Source organism: Vigna umbellata, chromosome 5 (assembly GCF_029865625.1).
Source record: "Vigna umbellata cultivar VRB3 chromosome 5, Vumbellata_1.0, whole genome shotgun sequence".
Taxonomy (NCBI): domain Eukaryota; kingdom Viridiplantae; phylum Streptophyta; class Magnoliopsida; order Fabales; family Fabaceae; genus Vigna; species Vigna umbellata.
The window spans coordinates 3579369-3602172 of NC_142169.1; the positions used below are offsets into that span (position 1 = coordinate 3579369).

Here is a 22804-nt window from a genome sequence, read left to right on the forward strand (position 1 = left end):
ATTAGGGTTTGATGTACTCTATTTGAAACCTGGTTTCTTGTGATGGTTTGCTATTAACTGTGATTGTGTGATAAGTAATGCTGAATGATGCTTGATGATTGATGTTGAGATGATGTGCACATTAAAATGCTTATACAGGTGATTCACAAGCTTTGTGAACAAATGCATGATATCATGATTGTGATTGTGAAATTAAGCAGGATGTGTATGTCAAATGTGAATGAGCTTATATGTGAGATTTTGAGCTCCAGAGTTGTTATTGTTGAATGCTATTACTTTGAAAGCATGAATGGTTTTGCCCAGGTTTTCTATGATTGAATCAATTGCTTGTTTTGCATCATGTGATCAAGGCCGTTTGTTGGAACCCTTTTTATTGGCCAAATTCATAAATTAGCCCACTAAAAGAGAACACTTTGTGTTCAATCCTTTGAACCCTTAGCCTTGAATACACTGAAACCTTGATTGAAAATCTTTACCTTGAGTTAAGTAGAAGATCTTGTGTGGTATTGTTAAATGTTCAAGTTTGGGGTTGTTGGGAAAACATGAAAAGCATTGAGCTAAGAGCTAAAAAGTAAGAATATGCAAAGAAAAAGAAAAGAAAAGAAAAAGAAGCAAAGCTCAATGCAAAGGCAAAAGAAAGTTGGGAAAGAATAAGATGATTGTGTTGTATGATTCTCTTAACTCAAGGATTTTGTGATCCAGAAAAACCAATTTTCTTGTTAGCCCAGCCACATTATAAGCCATAGAAAAGTCCTTGTGATGATGCATGCTTGTGAATGTTTTTGATTGTGGTAAAATGAAAGGCAAAGTTGATTCATGACATTGTGATAGTAGAGTGAATGAGTGATCATCTCTTATACACTTGAGTGTGAGTGAAACACTTGACTTAGTGAGGAAATATTACATGAACACATGAACATCCATGCTTAATTGATTGATCATTCATGAAAATAGCATTTGTTGGAATTTAAATGACTTTGTGAACACTAAAGCATGTGCACATTGATTGAACTCTTGGTCATAAGTTTGAGTGAAGTTGTTACTTATCTTGAAAAGAGGATTTTTGAATGAGTGAACCATCATATGAATTGGTTGAAGATGAGTTACATCTTATTTGCTTGAGGACAAGCAAAGTTTTAAGTTTGGGGTTGTGATAACAGTTGAAAAACTGTTATTTTATGATTAAAATTGACACTAAAAGCAACCTTTACACTTAGAAACTAGCTTGAAATCATGCTTTTCTTTATATTTTTAGAAATAAGAGAGCTGGACAGGTTTATGCTTGATTTCAGTGTTTTTGTGCAGGTTTTAAGGTGAATTTGGTGAAAGAAGTGAAGAAGGAGAGAGATGAAATCAGAAAAGACAATCAAAAAGTGCAAAAGGAGAAGCCGAAGTCACCGCTCAGCGGCAGTTTACCGCTGAGCGGCACTCAGGCACTCACGGGAGATCCGCTGAGGGGCAAAATGGCCGCTGAGGGGAGAAAACAAGACACGCACTTACCGCTGAGCGGTAATTTACCGCTGAGCGGCACTTTAATGGGCTTGGACCTAAGTTTTTGTAATTTACGAATGGTATTTAAGCTTTAGGGTTTCCTAGGGTTAGGTATCTTTGGCAGAAACGAAGCAAACACTCTCTCTTCCACCCCTTGGGGTAGATTGGGAGATGGTGACAGCTCTCCTCTTCTCTTTCACGGGTTTTTCTATCTCTTTCATTCTTTCATTATTGTTCATCTAGGTTCCCCATGAATATGGTGAACTAAACCTTGTATGTTTGTTGGGGAATCAATGTAATCATTTGAAGCTCTCATATATGGAATTTGTTTTTACATCTTTTATTTAAGATCTATGCTTTCTTTCATCATTAGTTAGGGTTTTTCCTCTTTGCTTAATGCTTGCATTGTTTAACTCATTCGATGCATGATTATTGGTTTTGTCGATACGGGCGCGTACGGGGAAGTCTAGATCCGGGGAATTTCTCCCAATATGATATTGGTTGTCGTTAAGCTCCTGCACTTATGAACTGATCATTAGGAATGCTAGGAATTGTATGAACTCGTGATTAGGGAGAAGCCTTCTTGGAAGGTACTTTAGAGAGTGGCATTAACAATGATGATTTGAATGTTGGATTCCTAAAATATATGAGAGTGGATAAGATGAAATTGACCCCCAACAACATATTCATACATAAATTTCATTGAAAGTGTTTATCTTTGGCTTTTTGCCATTGATCAAAACTTCATGCATACATATTTAATTTTCGTTTTTTGCATATAAAACCCAAATATTTCGTCTTTTAAGTCTTAGCTAATCAAGAAACCACACAACTAAACTAGGCCGTGAGTCCTTTGGGAAGAACGATACTTGGTCTTACCAAGTTTATTACTTGAACGATTCGGTCATACTTGCCGATTGAAAAACAAGTTTGTGACATCATATTTTGGTGTTCATAAATTTGTCCATCAGTGTGCCTGAGGAGGTGTTCGGAAGAGGAAGTTCATCCTTCGTGAAGTATTCAGAAGAGGTGTTCATCCTTTGTGAAGACTCAAAGGAGGTGCAGGTTCATCTCTTGTGGTATCAAGATAGGTGGTTTCTAAACTTTTACAAATTGTTTCTTTGTGATTGTAATTTGTAATTATTTTGTGAGTAGTAAACTGTTTATCTTGTTTTGAGATAAGCGACTGAACGTAGGATTGGTAAGATCCGAACTAGGATAAAATTATCTGTGCAAATTTCTCTCAACTTTACTCTCTTTATTTGTCTTTATTATTTGCTTAGTAAGTTTAATTGAGTAGAAATTAAAAGGCACACGTTCGTATTAAAAACCCTCTTGGTTTGTTATCCCATGCTAACCATTCCGCTGCAGCCACTCTGACATAATTTTATTACAATGAAAAAAAAATGAACTATATACATTTCTGGCGGTTTTAAAACCCCAGTTAACTAAACCATGCAAAATAGGGGTGGTTTTGAGAGAACCCCAGCTAGTTCCGGCGGTTTTTGAGTAACCCCGCTAATATCGGTGGTTTTCACAAAACCCTTGAAAATTTCGACGATTTTCGTAAACCCCTGCTAATACCGATGATTTTCACAAAACCTCGGGAAATTTCGGCAGTTTTCAAAAACCCTCGGTAATACCGTCGGTTCTGGAAAAACCCTCAGAAATTGCGGTGGTTTTGTGAAAAAATGCCAATACTTACTTAGCGGCGCAGGTTTTCTCAACAGTTTTCCCAACCGCGTGAAATGTGCTTTCCGGGGGTTAAAACCGTTGGTAACATAAAAAGTAACCCCTAGAAAAATTGCATATTTTTGTAGTGATTATCATTTTTTCTATACGAGATTTTCTTTGTATCATAGGTATATTGTAATTATAATTTTTTGGTTTAATGATTTAGATAGTTTTTGTTTATGTCAGGTTTTCCCAAATAGTTCTTTTATTTTATATTTGGCTCAATTGAGTTTCTAAATGTGAAAAACCATTACAATTGGATCTCTGCCGTTAAATTGGGATAATAAGATTAAATTTAAACTGACATGTCGCTATGACCTAGTTTCATTAAACTACATGGCATATTAGAGCACATGATACGTGGATACTCATATTTTAAGCATTTTTAATCTGTTAACATTTGAAATCGAAAATATTTGTCACGAAATTAGGGTTCCATGATTCGAAATTGTTAATTGATTGAGTAAGAGGGATCAAAATTAGGATTGAGAGAGGGACCAAAATTGGAGAGTGATTGGCAAGGTTCTTGTTCATTATATTAGTTCTGATGTAAAATGTTAACTATAAAAATGAAGTATATTATTCATTAAATTATTGTTTTACAACAACTCTTATTGGTTTATTTCTATGTTTAAGATATCAATATATTGTAAACGTATGCAAATTTATTTTAAGTACAAAATTGAGTTAATAATTAATAAAAAAATTAATTTCTAAACAATTGTGACCAACTTAATATAAAAAATAAGACACTAATATAATTTAATTGTATTATTATATAATAAAATCTTAAAAAAATGTCAACTCAATATTATTGCAATAAAAAGAAACACGTTTATCTCTCAATTTACACATTCAGAATTAAAATGATAAAGTTTAATAGCATTTTTATTTCTAAATTTATAAGGATCCTTCAATGTTTTACCTTATGAAACTGATAGCAAAATGAAGAGTGGAGAATGCGTATCGAAAACCAAGCAGACAGAAGATCAGCGACAGTGCGAGCAACGAAGTTGTGGTTGTTCAGTGGAAGCAACAAATAGGAAGTTTTGTTGAAGGGTTTCAACGGCAGCAGAGTGCTATGGCTGAAGCATATGACGTGGTTATAGTGGGAGCTGGCATCATTGGGTTGACCATCGCTCGCCACTTCCTCATCTCTTCCGATCTCTCCGTCGCCATAATCGATAAGGAAGTTCCTTGTTCCGGTTCTACTGGCGCTGGTACTAACCTCCATCTCTTATTTGCAATACAAGAACAATTTGGATTATCATCACAGGTTAAATCAAATAAATCTAGTTACAACACTAAAAATTGACTTAAAATTGTCTTCTAAATTCAGAGTATAATACTATATTTTTAGAAAAAAATTAATTCTTATGCAAGTTTTTTATGTAATTTTTTTAAACTGATGTAATAATTTATCTCTGCTCAATCGAATTTTATAAGATAATTCCTGTGATATAGCTCATGATCTTAAGTTATTATTATTGGGTTAGAAAGAATAATTTTTAACTCATTCAACCCATTTATGGCATCTGTAACCATTGGTATTATTACAGTAAGTGCAGACCAGTATTCACACTGTCTGTATTTTACATAGGTGTTGACAGTGAAAGCCCGTAATAGAGGTGTTCGTGTGTAGTTCCTATACTTATATGTGTATACTTCACATATAAGTATTCTGTATTTAAACTTGAAAAAAGTAGTTGTAAATTATAATTATTTAAGAGATATGTGATATAAAAATATAGAAACAGATTAGATATCTAATATTTCTATTTATAGACAAGAAAAAGTGATTTACAACGAAAATGGTTTACAATTTAGTTTGTTTTAGGACAGGGATATCTGTGGATGATATACAAAACCCCTGGGAGTGCTATATGGGATCTTTCTCAGAGGAGCCACCAACTTTGGAAAATGCTGGCACACAGCATAGAAGAGGAAGGCTTGGATCCTATGGTGGAGCTGGGCTGGAAAAAATGTGGTATGTAGTTCCATCTTTCTATAAATTTCTTTGTTTCATCTGCAATTTGGAAGGGAGACATGCAAATGTATCTCGCAGAATTTGAAGCTGCATATAAAACTTGCATCTTTAGTAGAGAGAACACATAAAGTTTGTGTTACAATCATGGTTTTTCCTTTTATATGCAAATGCTTTCACAGCACCTCTGTAGAGAGAACACATAATCTTAAAGTGCTGACAATGGAAGAGATTATGTGAGTAAATGCAAAATAAATTTTGGTGGAATTCAGGTGAGATAAAAATTAAGAAATTTTTTTAAATGTTCCTAGAAGAGAATGTTTCACGATTACAAAAAAATCCAACTGCTTGTGTAAGGCTAGAGAGCCCTCGTTCTCATTAGTAACAAGTAATCACTATAAGTGCTCTTATTTACTCAAGAAATTAAGGGGAATGATGGGAGCCTGACAGTGGGTGACACCATACCATATTAAGGTACTGTGGCCTAATTCAACATACAAAACAGATTTTGGAAGATAAAATTTATTCTTTTTTATATATTATAATTTGTTCTGATCTCTACTCGATTTGAGATTTGTATCACTTGAGATTTTTCCATTTGACATACTGAGTGACTTCATTCTCACCCGGTGAAAAGTCTTATTTTAGAAACCATTTAGTTCTATTGTACTATGACTATTGTAGCTTGTTTCAAATAAGATAGAGCCTTTTTGAAGTTTGTATACCTTTTCATCACTGATAGAGCCCGACCATCTTTACCTTTGGCACGGCCAAGACGGTCTCGATGTTTCTGAAAATTTAGATCGAAAATGTAGATTGGAAATTTAGATTTTCCCTATTTGAAAATGGCTATTAAAAGAATGGATATCCAATCCAAAAAAACTAAAAAATATAGATCAGATTAAAACCCATATTTAATAAAATGGATCTTAAATGGATTGGATCTTTCATAAAATGGATTTTAAATGGATTGGGTGAGAACAAAAGTAGATCAGTGACTTTAAATGGGTTTTTTGCCCGCCCCTAATTAGAAACTATTTTTGATTTGGAGTTTTCTGTTTAGCGGTTTTTATATGTGGTTTTCTTTCTGACTTTTCAGCTTCTTTTATTCCTGTCTCAAAGTTCCTCTTGAGAAAATTTAAGCTCTTGACGCCAAGTCAAAGTCTCAACAATGGAAGATATTGTCGAGTACATGAGGAATAGATTTTGGCCTAATATAAATTAGACAAAGATGGAGGAGAAAAGTTGTTACGATATAACGTAGGGGTAATAATAAGGGTTGGAAAGTATATGAGCACAGAGAATATTTAGTATAAGTTAATTAGAGTAAATAAATATAGTATAAGTTAATTAGAGTAAATAAATATATATTTAGGGAAATATTCAATATAAGATATTTATAATTAAGGATATATGCTAGGATAATATACGGAGATATATTTATATTAAATATAGGGATATTTATATTAAATATTAAATATAAGGATATTTATATTAAATGCAGATATATTCTAGAGAAATATTTAATAAGAGATGGGCGGGAAATAATTAATATAAATAAAGTTAGAGTCTAGGGTTAAAGACATGCTTTTGATTATTGAGTTTTGTGACAAACATTATTGTCTTGTGAGGGAGGTTATGATCTCAGTAATTGAAGGAGGTTATGCTCCCAATTATTGTTTACCCTTGTTTATTCAGATATTACCATCAATAAAAGAGATTCATTCATCCAATATCATTCGTTTATTGTTCTGTTACGTGTGAGAGAGTGTGAAAGGTTGTATTTGGCTAGTTTACGTACTCAGGTACGTAACAATTGGTCCGACCTGCCGGATCGTCAAGGGAGGAAACTGTCGGATCCTATTGAGAAGAGGAAAGACATCATGGAGGAAAGAGTGAATGCAATTGAAGGGAAATTGGAGGTCATAGAAATCTCCATGGGAGGATTGGAGGCAGCAGTTCATGAACTAATGAAGGTGATGGGAGAGCAAGGTCGACGACATGAAGGAAATTCATATGGAAGTCAGGGTTCTGTCAACGGGAGAAGGTATGAGGAGTATGAGAGAGATGGCGGCAGGCTGGATAGTGGACATCGAGAGGAGCAGCCAAATTGGAGAAGGGTAGATTTACCCCTATTTGAAGGAAGTGATCTGTCAAATTGGATCAATAGAGCGGATAAATTCTTTGAGCTACAAGGAGTGTCGGAGGAAGAAAAGTTGCGCCTAGCCTATATCAGCATGGAGGGAATAGCGGAACACTGGTTCAAATTTTGGAGGGAGAAGGCCAGGAACCGTTCGTGGGCAGGATTAAAGGAGTCAATGGTGATCCATTTTGGAGGAAGAAACCGGGGAACCGTCTTCGAGAGACTGGCAGCCTGTAAACAATCAGGAACCGTGGAAGAATACATCCAAGAATTTGAAGTCTTGGTCGGCCAAACGGAAACAATGCCCGACGCACAGCTGATGGGGTACTTTATGGCAGGATTGCAGGAGGGTATCCGTAATCAACTCAGATTGCTTGATCCGCGGGAGTTGATGGACGTTATGAGACTGGCAAAGGACGTGGAAGAGTTCCAAGGGGGGGTGAAGGCTGGGAGTGGAAGTGTGATCGAGAATCAATCTGGAGAAAAACCGAACGGGGTGGATACGCGACTGGAGCTCAGTCGCCCTAACCAAGGCCGAACGGTAACTGCCGTGGAGAGCCGAGCGGACATCACGGAGAATGTGGGGACCGGACGAAAGGAAAGAAACGTGAGGGATCTACCTTATGAGGAATATGAAAAACGTAGGAAAGAAGGAAGGTGCTTTAGATGCGGAGAGCGGTTCGGTCCTGCTCACCGTTGTCCGGACAAGAGTTTGAGAGTCCTGATATATGCAGAGGACGAGGAAGAATTTCCACCACCCAAACCTCCAGACTTGAATTGATGAGGAGCCATGAGATCAAGCTCCCCAATCCAACCTTGGGGATAAGGTTGTTTTGCAGCGGGGAGTAATGTTACGATATAAGGTAGGGGTAATAATAAGGGTTGGAAAGTATATGAGCAGAGAGAATATTTAGTATAAGTTAATTAGAGTAAATAAATATAGTATAAGTTAATTAGAGTAAATAAATATATATTTAGGGAAATATTCAATATAAGATATTTATAATTAAGGATATATGCTAGGATAATATACGGAGAGATATTTATATTAAATATAGGGATATTTATATTAAATATTAAATATAAGGATATTTATATTAAATGCAGATATATTCTAGAGAAATATTTAATAAGAGATGGGCGAGAAATAATTAATATAAATAAAGTTAGAGTCTAGGGTTAAAGACATGCTTTTGATTATTGAGTTTTGTGACAAACATTATTGTCTTGTGAGGGAGGTTATGCTCTCAAAGTAATTGAAGGAGGTTATGCTCCCAATTATTGTTTACCCTTGTTTATTTAGATATTACCATCAATAAAAGAGATTCATTCATCCAATATCATTCATTTATTGTTCTGTTACGTGTGAGAGAGTGTGAAAGGTTGTATTTGGCTAGTTTACGTACTCAGGTACGTAACAAAAGTTTTGATATACTATAAGAAGAGAATGATTCACAATTACAAAAAAAAATCTACACTCAAATAATGCTCTTATTCAAAATCATTACAAGTGTTCTCATGTAAACTATAAGTATTCTCAAACTTTATGGGAAACGATTTGTTTTCATTAAATGAGCTATAAATGATGAAGAAAAGATCCATTGGAAACTCACAAGATGGTAGCTTGTCATATTGAAGAAATATCCTCAAATTCTAACTAATAAGTACATTTAGTATTGTAGGGAGTATTTTAGATTTCATTTTGTTTGATAGCATGCATCAGTGACATATGCCTTCTTGAAGTGTTGGGAACATTGTTCAAAGCCATTTTGTAAAATCCTGAAAAATATGAGATATAATTTTAGTGAGTTTAGATATTTAAAAGAGATATTATTATTATTTGTTAGAATATTTACCCTATTTATCATGATTATATTATGTCTAGGGTTATCCTATTTATCATGATTATATTGTGTCTAGGTTACCCTATTTATCATGATTATATTGTGTCTAGGTTACCCTAATTATCATATACTCTTGTATCAATTTATTTTTACAAATAGAAGATTATGAGAGGTATCAATCAAGCCTTCTAGAATTATTTTACAGTTTAATTGTCAAGTTGGTATCAGAGCAAGTTGTCTGAGTCTCTTCCTACTTTGTCTTGGTTGTCGCCGGTGGCCCGTGGCTGCCGCCACCGGCAGCCTTAAAAATTTCATCTTTTATGAAATACCTCAATGAGCAGTCTTGTTCTCTGTCTAGTCTCCAAACCCTAGTTGTTGTTCACAACTTGCCACTGTTTGGTGCTGTTTGCCGCTGTCTGGTGCTGTTTGCCACTGTTCGGTGCCGTTTGTCCGCTATCCGGTGCCGTTTGTCGTTGTCCAGCGTCGTTTGCCGTTGTCTAATTGGCACTATTTTGCCACTGTGAGGAGCTGTCCACATAAGTTTGTCACCATCAACCACTATTCCTTGCCATTCCAAGTGTGTTTGTCATGCGTGTCGAAATTACACTACAACATTGCCATTCGTCTCATCGGAGCTCCTGAGTGCGTTTTGGTACTTGTTTCTTAGTTTCGATGTCTGTAACTCAGACCTAGGGTTTTATTCTTTGATATTTTTGGAACCCTAAGTCCTTTAGATCTCTGTTTCATCATTGTTTGACTCGCCGAATCATGTTGAGTCCATATACGTCCTTGGTTCCTGATTTCAAAGTCAGCAAACCGCTCTTGACGCCACTTTGTCACTTTTTTCTTCAATCTTTGTTGGTCACTTTCTCCTTGGGCTCGTGGCTAGTTTGTTTAGCCCGTACTTCTTGTGATACAGTGCTAAGTATCACCATTTGAGAGTAGTTTAGCACAGAACCTTTGGACCTCCAACCTGTCTTTGGCCTTTAATGTCATCATAAGTCTCAATCTTTGTTCCTTGAATCTGTCATCCTTACAGTTCTCAACATAATTCTACCATGGTTCCTAGTGGTGCTTTGGTGAATAAGGGAGATCATTATGACCTTCCACCTTCACAGTTTTCGTCATTCACCGTGAGGGGAGTATCTTTCAACCACTACAGGCCCCATCAGTCACTTATTGGAATTTAATCCCTATAGTATGTTTTTGTCCACTGCAGGCTCCATCCTTACTTGATGACAATTTAGTCCCTACAGGCTCCATCAATCAGTAATGGAAATTTAGTCCTTGCAGGCCCCATCAGTCAGTAATGACAATTTAGTCCCTACAGTGAGGGGAAGTATGTTTCCAGCCACTAGTCAGACACTAGTCAGACACCAGTCAGAGGCCCCAACTAGTCAGAGATGACAGTCCCTGCTTTTAATCACTGCAGGCCCCAATTAGTCAGAGATGGCAGTCCCTGCAGTTTTGTCCCTTCCAGCCACTGCAGGCCCCATCCTTACTTGATGGCAATCCATTCTCTGCAGTTTGTCGTTGTCTACCACTCATCATTCACTTTTGAAGGAAATCAACTTTGTCAAAGTCATCCGACTTGAAGGTTCATGGTGCTGGATGAAGTTTCGTGGTTGTCCAATATTATTCTCCATAAGCTTATGAGGAGTAATCCTTACTTGATGGCAATTTAGACCATCAATAGTAATGGGAATTTAGTCCCTGCAGGCCCATCAGTCAGTAATGGCAATTTAGTCCCTGCAGTGAGGGGGAGTATGTTTCCAGCCACTAGTCAAACACTAGTCAGAGGCCCCAACTAGTCAGAGATGACAGTCCCTGCTTTCAGTCACTGTAGGCCCCAATTAGTCAGAGATGGCAGTTCCTGCAGTTTTGTCCCTTTCAGCCACTGCAGGCCCCAACTAGTCAGAGATAGCAGTCCGTGCATTTTTGTCGCTTTTAGCCATGCAGGCCCCATCTTTACTTGATGGCAATCCAGTCTCTGCAGTTTGTCGTTGTCTACCACTCATCATTCACTTTTGATGGAAATCAACTTTGTCAAAGTCATCCTACTTTTGAAGGTTCATGGTGCTAGATGAAGTTTCGTGGTTGTCCAATATTATTCTCCATAAGCTTATGAGGAGTCTCTTTGGTTACGCTGGTTTGTGAGTCCAATTTGATTTATAGACATTCTCTCTTGATGGTCTGAAGCATATGTACATCTTATTTGAAGCCAGAGTTACAACGTCTATTGCCTCGACATTTTGGACAAGTTGATTTTGTTGGACTGAGTTAATTTATTCCAAGCTTGGCACATACAATTTGTATGCTCCAACTTGAGGGGGAGTGTTAGAATATTTACCCTATTTATCATGATTATATTATGTCTAGGGTTATCCTAATTTTCATGATTATATTGTGTCTAGGATTATTCTATTTATCATGATTATATTGTGTCTAGATTACCCTATTTATCATGTATTCTTGTATCAATTTATTTTTATAAACAGAAGATTATGAGAGGGATCAATCAAGCCCTCTAGATATTTAAAAGAGATATTATTATTATTATTATTAGATATTGTAGACATTTTAAATGATATATTAAGATATTATTGTATATAATTAGATATTATGGCTAGATAATAATAATATATATTATTGATAAACTATTTATAATAAATTAGAATAAAAAGTATTATTATAAGTAAGAAAATATTAGATATAGAGTTGGGTGGATTTGTGTTTAGAAACTCTAAATCAAAGAGGGAAAACAAAAGAAGAAAGGAGATTGGCGTTTTAGGAGAAGAAGAGAGAGAGCGACGAGAAACTCTTAGTGTAAAGGAAGATTGGTGGTTGTAGATAAAACCTTATGATTGGCCAAGGTATAGGGAAACTTACCTTTGTTTATTGTTGTATGTTATATGTGTTCTTGGTTATTTTGGATTGATAATCCTTGTTGATACATGTTTATATGATTATGATTATGATTATATGTTGTTATTGTTGGACAAGGATTTGTGTATGAAAGGGCATAGGGTTTATGTAATATTTGTGTTGGGGTTTTCCTATGAATGTATATATGGTTTGTTGGGTTATCCCAATAGAGGGTTTGATACTAAGGGAGAACAAAGTTATGATGTTTGAAGGTTTTCATACAAATATATGTTGTAAGTGTTGGGTTATTGGGATCCCTTTCTATATAGAGAGGCCAAATAATGTGGACCATTATGTTTCACTTTGTTTTAGTGGAGATGGGTTAGATTAGTAGGGCATATTAGAGTCATTTGAAGAGAGAGAAAAGACAAGTGAGAGACAAAGGAAGAGAGGAGATTATTCCTGCATAACACAAAACCTGCACTAGTGTTTTCGTCGTTGTAAAGTCGTTCACCGTTGGATCGGGCCAATTTGTGGATAGTGGGTTCCAGACGTATGGGTCTTCATTATGACCGTTCGGATCGTCAATCAGAGGTCTAATTTGGGAGAAAACAGCCCAAAGGAAAAGAGGAAATTATTCTCGCATAACACAAAACCTGCACTGGTGTTTTCATCATTGTGAAGTCGTTTACCGTTGGATTGGGCTAATTTATGGACAGTGGGTTCTAGACGTATGGTTCTTCATGATGACCGTTCGGATCGTCAATCGGAGGTCTAGTTTGGGAGAAAGCAGCCTCGCATCAGCAGCTTTGTTTTGGAGAATTTTCATCTTCTTGGTTGTCATTTGTATGCATTATGCTTAGTTAGTTTGGCTGATCGAAAACCCTATTTTGTTGTTTTTATCGGAGACTCTTTTGTACCCTATTATTGGTGGTATAACATGTCCATGATTGGATCTGGATGATTCAAGTGATGTATTATATGTGTCTTAGTATGTTTACATGGGTATGTGATGCTTGAATGCATGTATGATGTGTTAACTATGTTTGCACGTGATCTAGGGTTGATGTATGTATTTTTGAATGCTTGAATCATGTCTACGATGTGTTTCAATTTGGCAATAATTGATTATCATTAGTTATAATCGATTATCTACGCGTTGGTTTTGAGTGTGGTTTTAGGAATAATTGATTATTTGGGATGATAATAGAGTATCCCTTCCTGTGTGATATTGTTCAAGAGTAGGAAGTTATTCAGTGTGGTGGCGCTGATACTCTTAAAGTTAGGGTCTCTCTTTCACCTGTGTGAGGCAGGGAAAGAGAAGAGCGATAATGGTTTTCCGTGATCATTGGTTAGCTTAGTGAGAGAGTCACGAGGTTCAACCAACCATGTGGTGTGATGGTGGGTTATGTTTTATATGTCTTCGGGCTATACTTCGTTAATCCGGTGTTGTACCTTTCCTCCTGTAAGGGGTAGAAAGGTAGATCATTTCGTCTTTAAAAGGCGGTGGAAGAGATGAGTCTCTTCGTCCATGATGGGCGGTGGAAGAGCTGGGTCTCTTTGTCCATGATGGGCAGTGGAAGGGACTAAGATTTGAGTGCTACCTTTTTCTCTTTCGAGGGGGTAGAAAGGTAGTCACCTTTCCTCTTATGAGGGGATAGAAAGGTGGATCTCTTCGTCTTTAAAAGGCAGTGGAAGAGATGGGTCTCTTCGCCTATGATGGGCGGTGGAACCTTTCCTCTTTATAGGGGGTAGAAAGGTAGTCATCTTTCCTCTTGTGGAAGGGTAGAAAGGTTGATCTCTTCATCTTTAAGTGGCGGTGGAAGAGATGAGTCTCCGTCTTGGAGGGGCAGTGGAAGGGACAGAGATTCGAGTGCTGCTCTTTCCTCTTGCGAGAGGGTAGAAAGGGATGAAGGTCTCACCCGAAGGGTTCCGACTCGTGTTGAGTTTAGTGCTGGGGTGAACAGTTGGGAACAGGGGAAACAGGTCCAAAGCTACGGCTGAGGACCACTAGAACCATCTTGTTTTGATAAACATGAATGATATGGTGACGTATGGAAGTTGACATACATTTATAATGATGATTGGATAGACACGAGTTGCCTTAAATGGACAGATGGTGCAAAGCTAATGGGTTAAACATGATTTCCTCTAAGGGAATGTAGGTGTTGTTATCGCATTGGTTGTTATAATCTTATTATGAATTGATGTTGTTTGGTGTGATGGAATTGCAATAAGAACTTAACTACTGTGATATAAATGTTATATTGGTGATTTGATGTTTATTTTAGTATTATTCTGAATGCATTGATCAATTTATGATAATGTTGTAAGGGGAGATAAATCTCTATGGTTGTGATTATAGATGTTGTGTATTTCTTAAATCACGTTATTTGGTTTAAACGGTGGAGTTTTTGGTGGTGTAACTTATGCACGAGGGGTAGAGTTCTCTACCGTTGTAGGTGTGGTTCTTGGGGTGTGTTGCTTTGATTTTACTCATGGGTGGTTTGGGTAGTAATGAATCGATTATCTTAAGTGATAATTGATCATCACAGTGCATTTTGGTGAAAAATGACGAATTTGATGAAGAATGAACGTGAACCAAGCCTGAGGAGCTGTGGAACATGATGATAATAAGAGATTGAGGTTAATGGTTATGTTTAGGTTAGTTTGACTTGTGGTTGAGAGTGGAGCATGAGTGAGTGTTGGGATGCACCTGAGTATGTGATTGCTGAGCATGAGAGTGGAGGTTAAGTCTACTTGTTGTACCTCGTAAATCCTGGTTCTATCTGTGGATATGTGCTTCCTTTTGCCTTGTATGCATTGGAAGTTGATGATCTGTATGGGAGACTACAGGTGTCCTATAGGGGAGGCTATAGGTGGACTGTAGGAGCGGCTACATTCGGTGAGGTAGGGTACATGAGTGAGATGGACTCTTTCCACTATGGTATTATGGTATAGTGACGATCATGGTGTTGTTCTTGATTGGGATAGTCATGAGTGTGGTGTATCGAAGACGATGATGCTCCAAGGAATGCTATATTGATAGTAATGGGATTATGTGGTGTAGACAACATAGGTGTTGGTGAATGGATAGATTGCGGTCTAGATATGTGATGATCGAGGATCGAGGATCGGGGTTCAAGGATATACTAATTTATCGTGATTGATTGTTGGATTAAAGGTTTAGGAATCCTATTATTATTACTTCTATGTATGGGGTGTTTGACTATTGTTGATATAATCAGTATGTATGTATCTTATTACTATGATTGTTTTATCGGTGGCTTATCCCATACATGTTTGTGTTTGTGCATGTGAATGCGATGATCATATAATATGTGATGTTATAGGGAGCAGATGATGCTATAGATGAAGATAAAACATGATAGATCCGTGAGATGATGGGGAACAAACTTGGGTTTTATTTAAAGCTATTGCAATTGAGTTTTTAAAACAATGTAATTGGAGTTATTTTATTTTTTTCATTATTTTGGTTTTTTTTAAATAATGCAATTGGACAAGTATTTTGAAACTATTATGCGATGTAAATTTAAATGCTGAGGTTTTTGAAAATACGTTTCCGTATTATAAGAAAGTTTTGAAAATTACCGGTTTTTGTAATAACCAATAACACTCTGAAATTTGGGGCGTAACACATTTCCTCTTCTAAACAGTAGATCTTTTGGTGCCATGTGGCTACATATCTAAACATTTCCTAAAAGCACTTTCTTGACATCAGCACCTCTAATTTGTATGAAAAAAGAGAGATCACTTGCTGTATATCATGCTGATTTCCAACAGAATGTATATCTACCTGCCTAATTCTCTGGAATGGTAGATATTATTATATACACTATCCTATGATTGTGAGCTTGAGATGCTAATTGGTTGCTATGGATTATCCTGAAGCAGTTAGGGTGTGTCTATTGATCCTTAGTCTTTAATAAGTGTCATATCATATGCAGTATGCATGAGGCATTGATATTTGTAATCATGGAAATTTAGGTCTCTTTTCCCAACTATCATAACAATGGTGTGACATATCTTTTGATCTACAGGGAGCCTATTAATTGGTAGAACTGAAGAAGAATCAGACATGCTAAAAGGGTGGGTGAAACAACTTTGTGAAGCTGGGTTGAAAGCAGAGTACCTAAGTAGCAATGAATTGATTAGAAAGGAACCTGATCTGTTGGTGGACAAATATAGTGGAGCTGCATTTCTACCAGATGACTGCCAATTGGATGCTCGTCGGACTGTTGCATATATTGAAAAGGTTTTGTATTCTTGGTTCATTTCTCTTTCCATATCTTTTACTTGCAACATGTAAATAATTATTAAAGTTTACTTTCTACAATAAACTTGCAACATAACTGGTATATGACTTCGGACTTAGAGTTACAAATTTACTCCTGTTGTGTAGACTAACAGGAATTTTGCAGCAAAAGGAAGATATACTGAATTTTACAATGACCCAGTGAAACGTTTCATCAGGTTTAATTTGTTTCCCCTTCTTTGGGTTGCACTAACTCTGACACTGAAAGCAGTAGTCAGGAAACAAATTTTGTTTACTGCTTTGCATCATTCTGTGGTTAGGTCAGATATCAATGGGGAGGTCAAAGCTGTTCAGACTTCCAACAACACAATATACAGCAAGAAAGCAGTCATAGTTGCTGCTGGTTGTTGGACTGGTTCCTTGATGCAAGACTTGTTTAGAAATTGGAAAATGGATTTACATGTTCCGGTAAAACCCAGAAAGGTGTGCTTATATACATATTGATCCTTGATCACCCTCTGGTACACTTTATTTTGTATATTGAATTGAGTTGTGACAGTTTTTGGAATTTTCTTTCCTGACAAATAACAATGCAGTTTGTTTTTGCCTTGAACCAAAGGAATGGGATGTATTGTTTTTGCATTATTGTCTAATATTTCCTTTCATTTCAAGAAGCTTATGACTATTAGCAGCAGCCGGAATATTTTTAGCATGTTTTGCTGATTGCAATACCAGTTTTCGTGGCTTGTTTCTGTAATCTTTTACATGTGCAAACTTTATTTGGGTAAGAGTGATTGTTAGGTTGATTCCTATATTCCTTTTATACATTCTTCTGTTTGGTGTGAAGGGTCATCTACTCGTGCTTGAGAATTTCAACTCCCTTAAATTGAATCATGGCTTGATGGAGGCATCTTATCTCAAACATTCAACGATTTCTGGTATAGAATCGTCTGATCCTGAACAAAACTTATCTGTTTCAATGACAGCAAATATAGACGCAGCAGGGAATCTTCAACTTGGTAAACTTCTTTTCCGTGACCCATATACATCAGATGATTGCATATGTTGCTTTTGAGTTCTGACTATAATTTATACTGAATAATCTTTTGTATTTGAAAGGATTTCCTATCAAACAGTGTCTATGGTAGCTGTTATTCAATTGTTTCCCCCTTTATTAGACCCTTATGGTTTCATTTGCATATACAAGATGGTGTTTTGTTGTTTATTGGGGAGCAATGTATTGCGATATTGAATTGTTCAGATGTGCTTTTGGATTGAAAACTCTTATCTTTTGGATCAACATAACCAACCCTGTCATGATTTTCTTGATAAACAGTTATCTAGTTTTTATGAAGCAGATAAAATTTTGTACTTGATGCAAATGCTTCAGTATCGGTTTAGAATTTTAGCAATTCTTGTGCTTCTTCAAACCAAAATCTTGTCTATTGTCTAGGGAGTAGCCGTGAATTTGTTGGTTTCAACACCGATTTGGATGAGTCTGTGGTAAGTCACATATGGAAGAGAGCTGGAGAATTCTTTCCCAAATTGAAAACGCTTTCCCTTCCAGATCTAAGTGCAATTAGAAAAGTGAGAACAGGATTACGACCTTACAGTGAGTCACAATATCTCTTTGCAATCTTATGCAGTTCAGCTATTGATACTGTATTTAAATTTCCAAAATCTATGTAAATACAGAGACCATGTTATGTTTGATTTGCATAATCTTATCTTTGTCAGTGCCTGACGAAAAGCCAGTGATAGGGCCTGTGCCTGGCCTTTCAAATGTGTTCCTTGCAGCTGGACACGAAGGGTGTGGGCTTTCAATGGTCAGTTCTCACTTGGCAATTATACTAATTTTTATGCATGTTCAGATAAAATATATATAAACATTTAAAATCATATTTTTCTTAACTTTAATGTAGTATACGTTGAAAATCTAAGTATGAACCTAAGTCTCATATTGAGTAATAACAAAAAAGTTTAGCACCTTATTCAGAAGAAGACCTATAAAATTATTGTCTTAAGATGTTAGGTTGTAGTTGATGTGAAGCTTTTAGACTCATGTTTCACTGGCATTTTCTCTTTCTCCTCGACAATCCTCTAGTGATATTAAAGTCCGGTGAATGGTTGTATCTCAAGTTTTTCTGATAGAGGACCACACAAAGTATGAGCTTAAATACCAAATAAAAATAAGAAAATTAAGAACCTTATAAGAAAGAAAATAAGTTAATTTATATGAATTTCTTCAAAATCTGTTTCTTAACTCAAATATGAGCTATTTTTAGTTTATAAATTTCTTCAATTAGATCCTAAAGTAGTTATATAGAATCAACTTATAGTGTATGATAATTTATGGTTAACACTGCAAAATCTGTTTGCTTTGTTAACACTAGCATGCACTCTGAACAAACATTTAGATAATTTTCTTCTGATTATGGAGAAATTATTGCAGGCTATGGGGACTGCTGAAATGATAGTTGAGATGGTCCTGGGATATCCAGAAAAAGTTGATAGCACTGTTTTTGCTCTACATGAAGTTGGTTAAAATTTGCAGAACTTATAAGTAATGGCTTAGAATGTGAAGGAATAAGGTCACTTGGAATTCTTATACATAATTTCTGAGTGAGTTGTGTTGTGTTCCTGATGAAGACACTACAGACTTATCATTACTGTTTCTCAACCTTGGACATCAGAACTTTCTTTTATTTTCTCAAATTACCCTTCTTTAAAAGAAAATAATAAGTATAGAAAGCGATTACATAGTAGTATAATGAATTATTTGTATATACATTATTTTTGTTATAATTTAAAATAGTTCTCTCTTTTCTAAAATATTTCATTAAAAATAAATAATACTAATAATAATAATGATAAACATATGGAACATTTTAAAAGTGTAACAGTAAAACAATATTTCATAGTACAATAATAATTTATAAAATTGTAATTAAAAATAATGTTTGAATATTAAGATTTATTATCTACGACTATAATTTAGATTAATATCATATCAAACGTATACTAAGTTTGTAAAATGGTTTATTTTGATCATTTTTATTATGAAATTTTTAGTCTCTAAAATTTTTAGACTTTAATTAATCATAAATTAGTATATATAGGTTAGATATTGATAACAGTTGAATATATCGTTATTTGTGATGCAATTTTGATATTAAATTAACCCTTTTTTACTTTGAAGCTTGTTTAAACTTTTGTTTTTAGTTTAATTTTGTGAATAAGAGAGTCAAGGTTATACTTGATGATTTTATCACTAAATTACCTTGATTTTGTAGGTTATTGGAATGATTTGAAAGAGGAGTTAAAGTATCAAGGAGTTGGAACCTAGGAAGGACAGAAAAAACACCAGAAGAGAAGGTTACAGAAGGTCGCAGGATTCCTGGTTACCCTTTTTTGGGGTCTTGGGCACAAGAGCTAAATCAACCACGCCTGGTTGCCCTTTTCTGGGGCCCTCTGCGTCAGCGCAGGGCGCCTGGTTGCCCTTTATGGGGCCCTCAGCGCCACTCTGCACCATAGCACGCCTGGGCGCCCTTCCAGGGGCGCTGAGCAACAATTTCAATCCACCGTTGAGCACCTGGTTGCCCCTTTTAGGGCCCTCAATGCCACTTCTCTCGCAAGCTCACTCGATTGCCCTAAGTAGGGGCGCTGAGCGCCGGCGTGTTGGGCCTTTGGACTTATTTTTTATCTATTTAAGGACTTGAACGCCCTAAGGTTCACATCTTTTGATGGCTGAAGCTCAGAAACACACTTTTCGACCCTTTGGAGGCAGATTTGGCATGAGGGAGCTATCCTCTTCTCTTTCTAGGGTTTTTATCTCATTCTTCCATCATTATACACCTGGGTTCTCCATGAAAATGGAGAACTAAACTCATTTGTTGTTGGGGAAGATGTAACCTCTAAACTTTCATGTATTTGAATACGTTTTTTGAATTATTTTATGCTTCTTTCATTAATTGTTAGTGATTTTCTCCTTTACTCAATGCTTGTTATGTCTTGATCACTCATAGCATGATGTATGACTTTCTTTGTTATTGGAAAATACCTAGGAACCAGGATCCGGAGAATTTCACCCAAAGGGACCATTGCCTAGACATAGGGATAAAACGTTTGGTTGTCTTAAGCTTCTTTTCATAATGTAAAATTGATTATTAGGGATGCAAGATATTGTGGTCTAATAATTAAGGATATGCTTTTTATGCCGAGACATCGAGTTCTAAGTAATTTAGAGAGTGACAATAACAATTTAATGAAGAAGATGAATTTTTATATGCATGAAAATAAGGACGGTGAAATCTAAACCCCAACAACATTTTCATCTCATATTCTCAACATCATCTATTCATTCTCCTTAATTGATCAATTTGCATTCATATTTACTTTTGTTGCATTTGCATTTAAACACCAACAAAATAGCTTTTCAGTCTTAATTAGTTAAGTAATTACACGATTGTTTAGTGTCGTGAGTCTATTGGGAAACGATACTTGGTCTTACATTTTATATTACTTGATACGATTTGGTACACTTACCAGTGAGTTAATAAGTTTTTGGCGCCATTGCCGGGGACTCGTGGTTTAAACTATACTTTGTGTGATTTTTAACCAATTTTGACTTTATTTGTATTGTTCTTTAATTTTTGTTTGTTTATTTTTATTTTTAGTTTTTAGGCTAACTGGGTGCTCTAGTGTTTTTTTTAGTGGATGCAGGATAAGATTCGCACTAGGAGCACAAAAATATCTCAATCTCTATTTTTAGGTCTGGAAAATAGTAGAAGAAGGAAGAAAAGGATTTCCAGAGAACTTTTCTCCTCTCGTGAGACTCTTCAACAACCTTATTCTTGTTGAAAGCCTTTGAAATTGATCCACAACAAATATTTCAAACTTAGTGTGTGGAGTGAAGGTAGAAGGAGTTTCGTCAACATCCTTGAACACCCAGCCATCTTTTGTTTTCTTTAGACCATTAAAGGTCAATGTCGTTTTTCCTATTTCATTTGATTTGGTGCACCCAATTTTTTTTCACCAGTAAGATCAACTTGACGATGCTTCAATACACTGTTGATAAAAACACCATATGGCAAAATATGTCCACGACGACTTGCAATTTCAATCATGTGCTCACTCATAACAACAACCCAATTGGTTGGTATCCGGGTTTTTATGGCATGAACCAAAAATAAATCTTCAGTAGTTAGACGATCACGTATACATCTTCCAGGCAGTATTACCCAAGTAAGTACAAAAGCACACATATTTTCTTCCATTTTCAAACCATCAAGTAGATACGGCTTGTATACCTTTAGCCTTTCTGAACTTCTCAGATATTCCTTATAAATTTTCTTCTTGTTGGTCCATTGGTTGAGTTCATAATTTCTTTCATGAGACATGAAGCCTTCTGCTTTGAGACCAGTAAAAGATAGCCATATTTCATCATCAATTTTAATATCGACACCTTTCACCCGAGAGCATATAACACCATCGACAACCTTCAGATTGTGGTAGAAGACTTCTACTAGGTCACGGTAGCAATCACCGGTCATTTCTACAAATTTTGCAAGACCAACATCTACAAGCCATTTTTGAAAGAGAAACCCCTCCCTTCTGAATAATTCCAGATCCAAGAACTTGTGAGGGTCCACCTCAAAGAGTTTTCTATAACATCCAAATTTGTATCGTTCTTCGCCATCACTGATCCACCCATTTGGACTAGCATTTCTTACAAATTGTGCAGCCTTCTTTCCACACCGTGAAGATGAAGAAGCCATTTGAGAACAGGATTTAGAGATTTATAGGAAGGGTTTAAGAATCTAGTTTCTGACAATGATACATGATAAATTTACCGATTATATAAGTTCAGAAAAGCATGTCCAATACCATGACAACATGACGTTCTATGGTGGTAATAATTCAAACCACCGTGCTACTATGTATTCTTTTTTTTTAATCAAACTATATGATGACTAATACTGTTAGGGCTTCGACGTTTCTTTTTTGCCTGTAGAAAGACATGAATGTTGAATTTTGACAATAACCGACGTCAACTTTAAACTTTTAAGTTCCCTGTTAAAGGTTGTCATCAAATTCGATTTCTATTCAACGTCCTATATCCTAGAGGATTTCAAAAAGAAATCACATTTTACAAAACATAGCGTCAAACATGAACATGAAACAACATTAAAAAAACACAGAAAGTAAATGAAAAAATCAGAAAAATAATGGAGAATGTTTTCGAAATTCATAAGTGTTAACATTTTCCTCTGGTTTTTCACCATGCCTTCATCATTAACAAAGAAATGTCTTTGTTTAGTAGAGGAATTGATGGAGAACCAAAGGAAAAAGTTAGCATGAATTTTCAAAGGGTAGTTCCAAAGGATTTGAAACTATATTTAAAGAAAATGGACATGTACTTTGAAGGATTAGTTACGAGAAATTTTACAAACGGAGGTGTAGAGGTT

General features: G+C 35.9%; 1 protein-coding gene across 5 annotated transcripts; it reads left to right on the top strand.

Moving 5' to 3' along the window:
- Positions 1–4140: 4140 nt before the first annotated feature.
- On the top strand, positions 4141–20314 carry LOC124822781 (uncharacterized). Of its 5 annotated transcripts, none has more exons than XR_015779809.1 (10): positions 4142–4445; positions 5063–5212; positions 16123–16337; positions 16485–16555; positions 16658–16820; positions 17185–17356; positions 17791–17949; positions 18075–18163; positions 18790–18959; positions 19631–20314. XR_015779809.1 is itself a non-coding variant. In XM_088091771.1 (10 exons), the coding sequence occupies exons 1-9, from the start codon at positions 4307–4309 to the stop codon at positions 18880–18882; spliced, it is 1251 nt and encodes a 416-aa protein (XP_087947897.1). In that variant the 5' UTR covers positions 4142–4306; the 3' UTR covers positions 18883–18928; positions 19631–20314. The 5 variants fall into 5 exon arrangements, 4 of the variants coding, with proteins under 4 accessions (XP_087947898.1, XP_087947897.1, XP_047150793.2 ...); XM_088091771.1 differs by having other exon boundaries at positions 18790–18928; XM_088091772.1 differs by lacking the exon at positions 18790–18959 and having other exon boundaries at positions 4141–4445.
- The last annotated feature ends 2490 nt before the right edge of the window (positions 20315–22804 follow it).

Bases quoted from the DNA above. Each gene is read 5' to 3' on its own strand.
- LOC124822781 (XM_088091771.1), top strand. From the start codon at position 4,307: ATGGCTGAAGCATATGACGTGGTTATAGTGGGAGCTGGCATCATTGGG. The intron at 16,821-17,184 runs GTGTGCTTATAT...TTTGGTGTGAAG, and splicing joins TTCCGGTAAAACCCAGAAAG to GGTCATCTACTCGTGCTTGA. The intron at 17,950-18,074 runs GTGAGTCACAAT...TATCTTTGTCAG, and splicing joins AACAGGATTACGACCTTACA to TGCCTGACGAAAAGCCAGTG.